This window comes from Musa acuminata, chromosome BXJ1-9 (assembly GCF_036884655.1).
Source record: "Musa acuminata AAA Group cultivar baxijiao chromosome BXJ1-9, Cavendish_Baxijiao_AAA, whole genome shotgun sequence".
NCBI lineage: Eukaryota > Viridiplantae > Streptophyta > Magnoliopsida > Zingiberales > Musaceae > Musa > Musa acuminata.
The window spans coordinates 4,981,589-4,995,691 of NC_088335.1; the positions used below are offsets into that span (position 1 = coordinate 4,981,589).

Consider the following 14,103-nt stretch of genomic DNA (forward strand, 5'->3'; position numbering starts at 1 on the left):
GGTTTTGGTAGTTAGTTAAAAGGATTGTTCATTGCTTGTTGCATTGTGGCAGGCCATGCTTCCTACATGTCATGTGCTGTCTTGAAGCTTTCATGCTTGGACTCAGATTGGGACCATGACTTCTCTCTGCTTTTCTTGCGAAGCACACCATGTTCTGCTTGCTACTTTTTTTGGGGATAGGATGACAACTATTTTCATGCTTCTATTTAGCTGCACAGACAAAGAAACTGACCACTGAGCTAAACCAAAAATGACCTCATCAGTTGATCACTCTCCTGTTCCTGCATTCATGGACATTGTTGGCTAATCTTCAGTCTCCTGATTACCTGAATACAGTTGTGGTTAATTTCTAACTTACCAGCCTCAGAAAAACTTTTGATTTGCTCCATCTGGGGGAGTTACAGTCATATGTTGCATGAATTCCTCCAGTTATTTTTTTGTTACAGAATTTAGTTGATCTTCTGTTTGTAGCATGTGATGGTTACTTTTGGTTGCTCACTTTGTAGTCCATTGGCATGTGATGCCCTCCTCCTCATGCTACTTGCCACATGTGGTGTGTTATGATCTTGTGCCCCTTGAAATGCCACAGATATTGGTGCCTGAGAAAAAAGGGAAGCAGGAGAATTTGGATCTAGAAAATAGCACTTCCAGAACCCAACAATTTCTGCTGATTAGATCAGTTGTCACCCCCTCCATCACAACAATGATCGGAGTTGCTTAGCCTGATTAATGAACAAAACATATGATTGGATAGAGTAAGCTGCTTCTCACCCTGTTCACTTTTTTTCCATGCAGAGTGACAGCTGAATGCTATGCTACTGACTGAGATTTGAATTCATGTTGTTGATTATTCCAGCAATATACTTGGTCAAGTAAGAAAGATTTAATTCTCCTTCATGACATCCTCATGTTAATTTTGCTTGATCTTCAATGCTGTGCATGGTCCCAAGTTAGCACATTTAAGTTCTGGCAAGTAGATTAATGTATAGTACACTACAAAGAGTAATGAGGGCTTTAATTGAACCTCTTTGTTTGGTCCCAAGTGTCATCAATGAGAACTCATATCTTCTACCTCCCAAAAGCTTCAACATCACCAAATCCAGCATATTGTGTGTCAATGATGCCATGCAATTTCTGGTGTGGGTTTAATGTGAAGTAGAGTGGTCAACCAATTACTGTCTTTCCATTGATTTATGCATTTATGATTAGATGCTTGTGAAGTGATGGTGTTGCCATCACCAAGATGTGCCAAAGCTTTTAAGTTAAGGCCTAATCTCTATCAAATGCCCAACATATGCTGTTTTATTTGTCCATTTACTAAATTATATAGCAAATTCTTGTGATATTCATCTATTTCCTCATTTCCTCATACAATTTTCTAATTTTGTTCTCATTTTTCAGTCATTGATTTATTTTTTTAGCATAAAAATAAATATACTTGATATTTCAAGAGGCTTATGAACAGACCTAACCTATTGCTAAACATATATACCATCAATTTTAGATGAGTAAAATTTTTTATACAATTTAAGCATGAAAATTATTAATCTAGTTTAGTCCAATCGATATTGTTTAAGCTTCATGTCACCTTACGACTAATATGAATATATCTTTTAATTTTTTTTTCTTTAAGAAATTTCTTTTTAGAAAGATTAATTTTGTCTCTGTCTATGTCTTGGGTTGAAACAAATCAATATAATTAGTTGGCTCCTAAGGATCAATTGACATTTTTCATTACTTTTATGAACAGAAGTTATATATATATAAGTCTCTTCAATATATATATATATATATATATATATATATATATATATATATATATATATATATATATATATATATATATATATATATATATATATATATATATATTCTAATTTGAATTGTATCGAAAATACTTCAAAAATCATCTAAGTATTTGAATCTTCATTTCGAAGTATACGAATTATACCTCCCTGGTTAAATCTAATTTAGTCCAATCAATATTATTTAAGTTTCATGTCAACTAATATGAAGATATCTTTTAATTTTTTTCTTTAAGAAATTTCTTTTTAGAAAGATTAATTTTGTCTCTGTCTATGTCTTGGGTTGAAACAAATCAATATAATTAGTTGGCTCCTAAGGATCAATTGACATTTTTCATTACTTTTATGAACAGAAGATATATATATATATATATATATATATATATATATATATATATATATATATATATATATATATATATATATATATATATTCTAATTTGAATTGTATCGAAAATACTACAAAAATCACCTAAGTATTTGAATCTTCATTTCGAAGTATACGAATTATACCTCCCTGGTTAAATCTAACAAATTTCTTCAATTTTGACTCTATTCCAGTAGAGTATTCGTATAATAAAACTGTTTTAATCCTCCAGAAACATATCTTTATTATCTAAGCATACTCGAACATGTCGTTTGAAATCACCCAAACGAGGAGAAGAGCTCAGATAAGTCAAAGAGAGTTTTAGCTTTCACAGTTAAAGAGGCAGATTCTTGAGATGTATGAAGAGAAGACCTCGGTGATGGAGAGGATGTCCGGCCCCAGGAAAGCGACTGCAAGCCAAAACAGATGGAAGTCCGGATTTCCCAATGCCACTCACTCTGTCTGCTTCCTGCCTTCGATATCTGAACTCAATCGATGGCTTCTTCTTTGTTGACAAAGATGATGAAACAAAAATGTTGCACGGACTCCCACTCGAATCCCCACGAGCATTCGGAGCAGCATCTCATGGGGTTATCTTCTTGTTTGTCTCTTTGCGGATTTGTACTGTGTGTGGTGTGCATCCTCTAGTCATCTTCTCCACTTGTCTCGAGAGGTTGTAGTGAATTCAATCTCCTATCCTTCGTTTGTGTGCTCTGCTTTCTTTATCATTATCACTTCCAGCATTCCAAGATGTTCGTAGAAAACCAGTGGCCAAGACATTCTTTCTTTTCACTCCGACGCTGACAAATGATCCTTCACATAAAACTAATTTTCTGACGTGGAAAATGATATGATACTGCATTAGCTAATATCTTTATTCTTTCTGTTGAATGTTTTGAGGGAATATATATATATATATATGTATGTATGTATGTCAGATTGATGCAGTGGGAAAAAGGTGAGTTCCAGAAGTTTGCATGAAAGCCACAGTGTGGATAGCATTTGATTCAACTTAGAGCTTGCAACATATTTCTGGTGATTAATCCTCCCAGATATCAATGAACTCATACTTGTAAAGAGCCACACATGTCACTGCTACGTTTTCTTTGCTGACCAACCATTCCTTCCTTCTATCAGTCCATGACCTTTTCTGAGAGGTGGTGTAGATATGATGTAATATCACACACAACAGGGACGGAGAGAGAGAGAGAGAGAGAGAGAGAGAGAGAGAGAGAGAGAGGTCCCATCATGTTAAGCACAATACCACTCGAAGCTTTTCCCCACTTTTTGCTTTGGGTGGCAGAGAGCAGCCTGTGTTTTCCTTCTTCACTGCAAACCACCCTTTCTAGCCCTAACCACAATTACCACCTCTTCATGCACTTGGAGAGAGGACCACACACACCTCCCCACATTCGATTCACATCAATCTCCTCTCTGTTGCCTTTAAGTTCTGATGTCTCTCCATTTCATTTCGCCAAGTGCTTGGTTTTGACTTGGTCATATCATCCACTGTAAGTTCTCTTTCCTAATCCTCTCACCTGTCTCCTTACCATCAATCTATTATTACACTCAGTTGTTCATAGTTTTTGCTGTTTCTTTGAGTCTGTATCAGCTTTCCTCCTATTCTCCAATTATTTTAGCTGTATATACTCTTTTAGCTTCTTGGAATCTGTCTTGCTCACATCTTTGTTCTGCCAGCCTTCAATGCTTTGAACTACCATGAGCCATATTATTCTGCAGTGTCTTGGTATTGTCTTCTTGCTTAGTTTTCATGTGATGCATTTGATCTGCATAGAATGAGTTCGTTCTCACAGTATCCGCTCCTATTTGCATTTGAAATGGTTCGCCTTCCTCGGGCATCAGCTGAATGCCGGATTCTTACTTCCCCCTCCGGTGGGAGAGCACCGGAGACCAGTGGTGGTACGCCTCCCCGATCGATTGGGCAGCAGCTAATGGCCACTACGACCTCGTCCGGCAGCTGCTGCATCTCGACGCCAATCTCCTCATAAAGCTCACCTCCCTTCGCCGCATCCGCCGGCTTGAGACGGTGTGGGACGACGACGCCCAGTTCGTGGACGCCGCCAGATGCCGGTCCACTGTCGCTCGCCGCCTGCTCCATGAGTGTGAGGGGAGGAACGGGAAGAACTCGCTGATCCGTGCCGGCTACGGTGGATGGCTTCTCTACACTGCAGCCTCGGCAGGGGACATGGGCTTTGTGCAGGAGCTGCTCCACAGAGAACCACTGCTAGTCTTCGGTGAAGGGGAATATGGCGTCACTGACATCTTCTATGCCGCGGCGAGGAGCAAGAGCTCGGAGGTCTTCAGGCTTCTGTTCGACTCTGCGGTGTCACCGAGGCGGTCCATAGGTGGCGGTGGAGGAGCAGACTCTGGTTTTAGGTGGGAGATGGTGAACAGGGCACTCCATGCTTCTGCCAGAGGAGGGAGCTTGGAGTTCTTGAAGGAGCTTCTGGTGGACTGCTCAGATGTGGTGGCTTACAGAGACATCCAGGGATCCACCATCTTGCATACTGCCTCTGGTAGAGGACAGGTTGAGGTGAGACACTGCTTGTGCTTTCCACAGAAGCCTTGATCTTGATTCATTGTTTGCTCTACAAGTTTGTTTGAACTAGTGATTCTTCAGCACTCATGATGTTGTCTGTGGCATCAGAAGCACCAAGTTTCAGCAACTTCATTCTAGTTTCCATCATACTACAAAAATTAAGGTTTGCGATACCATCCGATACACAATGATACAGAAGATATTTATTTGTCTGAAAATTTAAGGGTAAACAGGGGGATACTCCCAAATACAGGCCTTTATACCGTCCGATACTCCTGATGATAGGACAATTTCTTCATCTTATCATTTGATTTATTTTTTTCTTCTTTTTTTGAAATTTGGTATATCATACGGACCGATATGGTACTAGTCAAAGCCCTAGTAGTATCGATACACGAAAATTGTAAAGCATTGCTGCAAATAAAGACTCATATTGATCATGTAGCAGCAAATTATTGTTGTATCTGTTTGAGGTTTCAACATCATTAGAAAGGGTATTCTTCATTTCTACTCTTATGAAACCTTTAGGGAAAGAACAAATCTAGGCCAGGTTGTACACTCTATATCTAAAGATGAACTTACAGCCTTCTCTAACTGGTTTTCCTCATACATGAATCTTTAAACATACTTCAGCAATCATCCAATTTGGGTTAATGAGTGTCAATGCTGAGCACCTGCCTTTTACAGCATCATGGAAGTCTCCACAAGGCTAGACATGACCAACTAAAACTAGTCAGGTATCAAATTTGGTGCTAATGGAATCTCTCTCTCTCTCTCTCTAGCTCTTGTGTCATCCAAGTCTTAAATAGTTCCACTTAACCAAGATTTCATTTCATTTCAAAGTGGCATTGCTATGTTTTGCTTGAATCAGTTGTTAGCTAGACAACTCCTTAGACTTGTGACTTAAAGGAAGCAGAAGCTAGAAATTGGAATACATGCAACATTTTTTTGTGATTACACATTGTAAGAATCATGATGACTCAATTGTATATCTTACTTCTCTATCTTGCAAGTTGAGCAACTTATTTAGAGAAAATAAAATACATATTATGAACTTTAAAATACTATTATCTTATTTAGACAACAAGTTTTCTTTGACTAATTATATTATGAACTAAAGCAAACAAAAATGTTTGTGTTCTACTCTAAAGCAGAATGGATAATGTTGCAGTCCACTGGGTTTGAACATGGCATGTTCTACCTTAGAATTCTACAAAGCATCTTTGCTTTTTGTGTTCTAATGAATTGTACCTCAATCAAATGGCTACTTTTCTAACTATAATAATGCAGGTAGTCAAGTATCTACTTGTATCTATCGACATGATCGACTCCAGAGACAAGAAAGGGAACACAGCATTGCATATAGCAGCCTTTCGAGGACACTTACCTGTTGCAGAGGCCCTGATGGCGGCTTCACCCTCTTCCTCCCGTTCGATCAATGAAGCTGGCGACACCTTCCTTCACATGGCAGTGGCAGGCTTCAGAACCCCGGGTTTCCGCAGGCTCGACAGGCAGATGGAGCTGGTGAGGAAGCTGATCGATGGAAACGCTGCGAGCGTTCAAGAGATCGTCAATGTCAGAAACAAGGACGGGAGGACCGCCCTCCATATGGCCGTGATCGGCAATGTGCATGCGGATTTGGTCGAGCTCCTGATGACGGTCCGATCCATCGACCTCAACGTTCGAGATGGCGATGGCATGACGCCGCTGGATGTGCTCCGACAGCACCCTCGATCGGCGTCGTCGGAGGTGCTGATCAAGCAGTTGATCTCTGCGGGAGGGATGGCGAACTCGAAGGACTACAGAACGAGGTCGGCCATCGCTTCCCACCTAAAGATGCAAGGCGTTGCGAAGAGCCCAGGCACCGCGTTTAGGGTTTCGGATGCGGAGATATTTTTGTACACGGGCATCCAGGCATCGGACGCCAGTGCGAGGCCGAGCTCGTGCTCGAGCGCCAGCAAGAGCGAGGTCAGCCACTTCAGTGCCGGTTCGGATAGGAGGAAGAAGCAGCAGATCGGTTCCATCGGCAATGTGGCGAGGCATCTGAGGGTTCTACTCGGGTGGCCTCGGAGGAGGGGGAAGACGGCCGAGACTTTAAAGAAGGTGGTGGGAGATGATGAGTCGTTGGAGTCCTTCAAGAAGTTGGTCGACCGGGGAGAAGCTCCGACTCCACTCCGGCAGCAGTTCTCCAAGTCGACATGGATGATGATGATGATGGCAAGCAACAAGCGACCTCTTTCCGTGAGAAGCGCGGTGCCGAGTCCAGCCACGAGGAAGAAGTTTGCTGCATCGTCTGCGATGGAGAAACGGAAGGGCATTTGTTCGGAGAACGAGAATGATGGCGCCTCCTGTTCCAGTTCCTCCATGAATTATAGTGCGGTGGAGAATGCGACCCCGAGATGGAGCCTTGTGAACGGCAGACCGATGAGTCAGTACTTCTGCTTCGGGGCACAGCACATGGAAGCAGATGAACAGCAATCTAATCATGCATCCAAGCCCTCACTGGTGGCATCAGCGGTTTGATGATCTTTAGTTTAAGCATTTGGTGCAGTCAGTAATACCCTATCCATGGAGTCTGTCTACGTTCTGCAAAGCTTTTGAAGTTTGCATCTGCTTTGTGTTGTGGAGAGTTTCATATAGCTGCTACCTGTTCGGAAGCTTTTATAATAGGAAATTAAGATAAAAAATAGAACTGATGCTGTTCTGAATTGCGTTTACTATCGAGTAATCGCTAGCATATAAGCATTTGCTAGACATGCCACAGCACAATGTTGACAATATACAACGAAGGATACGCCAAGTGACTAGGGGCGATTAATCCTCGTAGGAAAAAAATAAGATCCTGAATAAGATCCTGAAACAGCTACATCAATCCTATCTTGATTTGGTAACAAATCACAAACAAGTTGTTCTAAATGAACAAAACTCGACATCTTGAATCCGGAGAGCGATTCAATGAGAGCATCGGACAAGAAGTAAAATAGTAAGACCTTATTAAAGCTATTTACTCGATGGACTGTATGACAATTTGAATCCCAGTGGCCTTACTGTACTTCCCGAGATCGTCGGCATTTTCAATTGCTATCGGTGAAATCGGCATCAATCACATCGCCATTCTCAGACCCCTTGGAAGATGGTCCGGAAGACCCAGCATCAGCTCCAGGAGCAGGACCAGAACCAGCACCAGCACCAGGACCAGCACCGGCTGCGCCTGGCTGGTTATAGAGCGATTGTCCGAGTTGCATCACCTCCTGGTTCAGGGCTGCCATGGCATCCTTCATGCTCTGAGTTGATCCACCAGCAACAGCGTCCTTGAGATCCTTCAGCTTTCCTTCTACCTTTTCTTTGACAGCAGCAGGCACCTTATCTCCGAGCTCCTTCAGTTGCTTTTCTGTCTGATAAATCACAGACTCAGACTGGTTCTTTGTGTCGATGGCATCCCTCTTCTCCTTATCCTCTTTGGCAAACTTCTCAGCTTCCTTCACCATTCTTTCAACCTGGATAGCACCGTTGGCAAACATCAGTTAGAAGTTAGAACATATGTGGATTTGCAGACAGCCAAATTCTAATGTTTGAAACAATAATTATGGTTTAAATGGATAAACTAAATCGACAGAGAAGTGCAAAGGATCACAAGCGTGTTGGCTTTAATCTTTCCAAACCATCTATGCTTTCTTAACACATTTGGCTGATCTTTCAACACAAACTTCAACTCGTAGAAGGTAATGAAGACAAACTAGACCTTCAACATATCGATACTTGACCTTTAAAAGATGGGAATGGAAACATCTATGGATCATTCTACATATGCAACAACAAAATCCTGCGATGAGTGAAGAATGAAGAAGTGGTTAAATATGATACTGGGAGAGCTCACCTCATCGGTGGGCAAGGTGCTAGCCCCAGTAATAGTGATATCTTGTTTCTTTCCAGTACCCTTGTCCACCGCGGTAACAGAAAGAATTCCATTGGCATCAATATCAAACTTGACTTCAATCTGTGGTACCCCACGTGGAGCTGGAGGGATTCCATCAAGACGGAAACTGCCAAGTGATTTGTTGTCTCTCACAAACTCTCTTTCACCCTGAAGAACATTAATCTCGACACTTGTTTGGCCATCTGCTGCTGTCGAGAAGACTTCTGATTTGGATGTTGGCAGTGTTGTGTTCCTCGGGATGATCTTTGTCATCACACCACCCAGTGTTTCCAAACCAAGAGATAGAGGTGTAACATCGAGAAGGACAATATCACTGACATCACCTGCCAACACTCCTGCCTGAAAAGTTTAAGTGCAGAAGTAATTAACAACACTAATATAAGAGAAAAGACAAGAATAAGAAAGGACTATTTTATCTTTTTACAAGCACTGAAATCTGATTTCAAACCACCTTAATTTGAGTTCATTTACAGATTACAAAAACAGAACTTCATTCATGATAGTAAATCCTGAAGATGTACTGTGAATTCAATTATAAGCATGCTAATAAAATTGGTGCAGAAAAAAGAGACCAATATCTTTGCACAAATTTGTGTATGGGTCAACCGGATGACCGACAGCAATAAAGTGCTCAGGACAGATTTTCATCAAAAATATTTATCATGAAGTCATCAATAAACAGAGGCTAAGGACATGAGGGTCTCCCATCATAGCCGTCAGAATTTTGTGTAAATTTTCAACATCAGAGAGTTCTGCACATGCCATGGCACCAGAGTTATGGCGGCATGTAACTTGAAATACAGATATCACCTGACCCATAAAATCACAAGTAATGCAACAGATATTCTATATATCCGTCTTATAATGCTGTGTTGCATAGATAAATTACTCTTATCAGTTCTAGAAAATATGTATGTTCTATTTTGAGGTTCATTGGAGTTTAAAAAATTAGTAGTAATCATCGGATTTCAATATGAATAAATAAAGTGACTGAACTTTTCATTGTCATAGGAGCACAACCTTGTTCATATATTTATAAGATTCTAGCATAAAATTGGCTCAGTTTTGTCACTTAGGTAGCTCACCAATTATTATAAATTGAAAATTCGAACTAACAACATAAATTTCAAATTAACTAATTGCTCGGGTCCATGCTAATGTTTTTGGAAGCCAAACCTGCACTGCAGCACCAAGAGCAACAACCTCATCAGGGTTGACAGTAACATTGGGCTCCTTCCCAGTCATCTTCTTCACGAGTTCCTGAACTGCTGGGATACGAGTTGACCCACCAACAAGAATTACCTCATCAATGTCTTTAAACGAGAGCTTTGCATCTTTTAAGGAATTATCTACAGGAGTTTTAAGCCTGTTTCACCAACGGCATGAGTAAAGATGAAATAAATGTCAGAAAAAATATGAAGCACACATATACATTATCCAGCCAATAGACATCAGATCAGATCCAAAATTAGTGAAACAACCAGAAAAGCAGTCATCAGTGTAAATCATAATGGTTTTTTTTGCGTTTTATACAAAAAACGGCCTGAGCAGGCTTAGATTCTGTAAACTGACTTGTTCTACATCGCAGAAAGAAAAATTCATGATATAAAATTTTACTATACCTGTCAAGAAGGTCTGAACATAGTTCCTCAAACTTGGCCCTTGTAAGTGTTGTCTCTATGTGCTTAGGACCATCAGCAGTAGCGGTGATAAATGGTAAACTGCCAAAAGATCAGACAGAGAGTCTAGATTAGAGAGGACTAAAAATATCAAGAAAACCAAATTCAGAAAGAACATAGTGAAGACAAAGAAAACATGGGCACAACAGAATCTAACCTGATGTTTGTTTGGGTCAAGGAGGACAATTCCATCTTAGCCTTTTCTGCTGTTTCAGTCAGTCTCTGAAGGGCTTGTTTGTCCTTCAGAAGATCAATGCCTTCATCTCTCTTAAAGTCAGCAGAAAGCCAGTCAACGATTCTCTGATCAACATGGAAAATAATATGAATGCATTTATACCATCCACATAAATGCATTTTCAGTATACACAACTTATGTGGCGATATATAATCTTCAGTGAGCATAACTTAGGATGCATTCCAGTGAACAGGTAGATCAGAAAAATTTTGTCAAGTGTGTAGCTGCTTAAGTGTATGTGAGAATAAAAGATTCAGTGCTGACACCAGCACAACCCTGTCCAGAACATGCTAATAGAGATGCTGTATAAACTATACTATAGTTTTTTGTTAAAGGATAGAATAAGGAACTGAAAGAACAGGAGTTAGGTTAACAAGAGGAGATAGTTTCAAATGTCAGTTTGATACTAAAAGTTCAAGAGCAGGGGTATTTAAGACTGTAGCCAGATTAAAAAATAAAAAGAAACTAATTGACTGACATTTCATATGAGCTCAAAAAAAATGATAGAACATTAAGCCCAAGTTCATAAATTCATCTGAAAAGATGAAAAAGAAAAGCAGTCAATGGAAAGAAAAGACTGGACTAGAAGCTACAGAAAACTTGTACCAGAAAGTAGAAACCAACAGGAAGAAAATAACATCATCCGTTCCCTCTCCAACAGTAGGTTAAGTTTTAAATGGTATATAATGCTACTGTTCCACACTGGATAAGAGAAATGTTACTCATAGTTATCCTTTCTAGAAAAAATATTATGCTATTCAATAAGCTCATGTAAATAGAAATGATCATTCCCATCCCTTGGTTTTTCATGTGGAGCTCGCCATATTCTGGCAACTAAAGACAACCAAACTACAATATATAACATAGATAACTTGCACTACTCAATTCAATGACTGGAACTGGTATATCTATGCAACCATGATAGCTGCAAACACTGAAAAATTTAGTATTTTACCATCATCAGCAGAACAATTGCACAAGGGGGCACCAATCATGTGCTTAACACAATACAGATCAAGCATAAGATAACGACAGCACCAGGTTTCATATTCAAAATACAAACTCAAGAACAAAAAAGTAAAAAAGAAATACTACCAGAGTTTCGCATATTTAACATAACCAACCTTGTCAAAGTCGTCACCACCAAGATGTGTGTCTCCTGATGTTGAGAGTACTTCAAAGACGCCATCTCCAACCTCAAGAACTGCAGTATATTAACATAGAGGCTATTACAGAAAGTTAAAAGGAACTACTTTTCTCAATAAAGAAAGGAAATAACTTTAACCCATGAACTTCAAGATTGGAAGGAGTAAATCTAAATGATTTATGCTTGGCAGAAGCAACAATGACACAGAGTTATGGAAGCGGTGTTTGGGAGAATAGTAAGCCCCAGTACCTGAAACATCAAAGGTGCCACCTCCCAGATCAAATACGAGAATAGTTTCATTACTCTTCTTTTCAAAACCATATGCCAATGATGCAGCTGTCGGCTCATTGATGATACGAAGAACTTCTAAGCCAGCGATACGACCGGCATCCTTTGTAGCTGTCCTTTGGGAATCATTGAAGTATGCAGGAACTGTAACCACTGCTTTTGTAACCTTGTCATTCAAAAACTTAGATGCATCATCCACAAGCTTTCTCAAAACCTGAAAAAACAAAGACATTCAGCAATCATGGAGAAAATAGAGAATGCACCCCATTCTTAGCCTCAAAACACAGGAAGGCTATAAAATCACTAAATTAACTTCAAATACCTGCAGCCATGGTAAAGTTCACTCATAATCTCCAACTATTTGACAGATACCAAAACTCAATATCATAACAGTCTAACAAAAAATTTTAATTATGTAAATCAACAGTAAACTATTAAAAATTTTGAGCCTGGGATTTTAACATCATAATGAGGAAAACATACACCATTTAGATTAATCTCCAATTGTAATAGAAAACCACAAACAAAAAGAAAGTAACAACCACTATAAAGTGTACTCTACATGTATCTTCAAAGAGCAAGTTCATTGTGTGGATTCCATAAAAGAAACTAGCAAACAGATGCACAAAACACAACGGCAAAGAAAAAACAACATCAAGAGCACAAAACATGATGCTTCAAAGAGTTTGCCAAACTCAAAACACTATTTGATCAGGTTAGTACATTCGTTCCAAGCTTCTGCCGTAGGAACTTAAAGAGAAAGAACATGCAAGAAGAAAAGCTGCCAAACTATAATCTCTCAGAAGCTGACATTTTCCATAAAAGGAAAGAACCAAGGAAAGAAGAAATAATTATCCAAGACTAAGGCATTAACATATGGTCTCTCCAACAAACTCCAAACATGGAACAAGAAGCATACTGGTCAAAATTACTGAGAATAGCTCATTAAGCTCGTAAGTATTTACTGTTCTACAAGATAGTGGCATAAAGCGAATTAAACGGTTGGGTAAAACTTCAAGATAGAACTCAAAATTCATCACCTGAGCCGAGATCTCTTCAGCAGCAAACTGCTTCCCGATGGCAGGGCAATCAAGTTTGACATTCCCGTTTTCATCCCTCAGCACCCGATACGAGACTTGCTTTGACTCCTCATCCACCTCCGACATCTTCCGCCCGATGAACCGCTTGACAGAGAAGAAAGTATTCTCCGGATTCACCACTGCCTGGCGCTTGGCAATCTGCCCGACCAGCCGGTCACCGTTCTTCGTGTAGGCAACCACCGACGGCGTCGTCCGCTGGCCCTCGGCGTTGGTCACGATGGTCGGCTTCCCGCCCTCCATGGCCGCGACCGCCGAGTTAGTGGTCCCGAGATCGATCCCCACCACCTTCTCGCACACCACCCGGAGCGGCCCATAGCCGGACCGCTGGTTCCGCCTCCTCGCGCTGAGGCGAGCTCCGCTGGCGCTGCCAGGTCGGCGGACGCCGAAGAAGAGGGAACTGGATGCGGCGACGCGGGAAGACGGCAATTTCGAGGAAGGAAAGAAGGGGACGGAGCCGAGGGCGTGGATTTGAGCCGCCGAGGTCGCCATCGACGGTGGAATACAACCTTCAATCGATGGGGGCTACCGTAGAGCCCAAGTGTAAGCTCCAACCCTAATCGGAAGCCAAATGAGGGGGAGAGAGAGCAGCTTTAATAGACGACTTCGCTGGTGGACGTCGGAAGAGATAAGGGCAGGGCAGGGTTTTCTGATGAACGGTAAGGGGAAGAGGAGCGTCCTAATCCAACGGCTCCCGTGAACCCCACACCAGGCGAACGGAGCGCCGTGACGGCCGTCTACTCGCGTCTTCCCAGTGGTTTAATGGAGGAAGGACAGACGCGTGGCTGCTTCCCGACCGATCTCGACGACTCTTAACCTGATGATGCAAGGGGACAAACCATAGAAGCCAATCTTAAATAGGGACAATTAGGATCCAAAATACGCTCGTTGAACTGTTTGATAGCATCATGAGAACGTCTATTATAGATATTATGATTACCCAGTTGAATCAGACTTGAAGAATTGCTTCACCATTAATGACATCAAC

General features: G+C 40.9%; 2 protein-coding genes across 5 annotated transcripts; one reads left to right on the plus strand and one right to left on the minus strand.

Annotated features, from left to right (window-relative positions):
- The first annotated feature begins 3,459 nt into the window (after positions 1 to 3,459).
- LOC135582348 (uncharacterized) lies at positions 3,460 to 7,449 on the plus strand. Of its 4 annotated transcripts, XM_065082242.1 has the most exons (4): positions 3,460 to 3,683; positions 3,871 to 3,919; positions 4,036 to 4,726; positions 6,023 to 7,449. In XM_065082242.1, exons 3-4 carry the CDS (start codon positions 4,040 to 4,042, stop codon positions 7,253 to 7,255), a joined length of 1,920 nt encoding a protein of 639 aa, XP_064938314.1. In that variant the 5' UTR covers positions 3,460 to 3,683; positions 3,871 to 3,919; positions 4,036 to 4,039; the 3' UTR covers positions 7,256 to 7,449. The 4 variants fall into 4 exon arrangements, with proteins under 4 accessions (XP_064938314.1, XP_064938313.1, XP_064938312.1 ...); XM_065082241.1 differs by lacking the exon at positions 3,871 to 3,919; XM_065082240.1 differs by lacking the exon at positions 3,460 to 3,683 and having other exon boundaries at positions 3,690 to 3,919.
- A 107-nt stretch (positions 7,450 to 7,556) lies between these two features.
- LOC135592655 (stromal 70 kDa heat shock-related protein, chloroplastic-like) lies at positions 7,557 to 13,708 on the minus strand. Its single transcript, XM_065082239.1, has 8 exons — positions 13,059 to 13,708; positions 11,980 to 12,232; positions 11,708 to 11,787; positions 10,506 to 10,648; positions 10,292 to 10,390; positions 9,846 to 10,035; positions 8,610 to 9,008; positions 7,557 to 8,229 (listed from the first exon to the last, which is right to left on the minus strand). The coding sequence occupies exons 1-8, from the start codon at positions 13,605 to 13,607 to the stop codon at positions 7,807 to 7,809; spliced, it is 2,136 nt and encodes a 711-aa protein (XP_064938311.1). The 5' UTR covers positions 13,608 to 13,708; the 3' UTR covers positions 7,557 to 7,806.
- Positions 13,709 to 14,103: the final 395 nt, after the last annotated feature.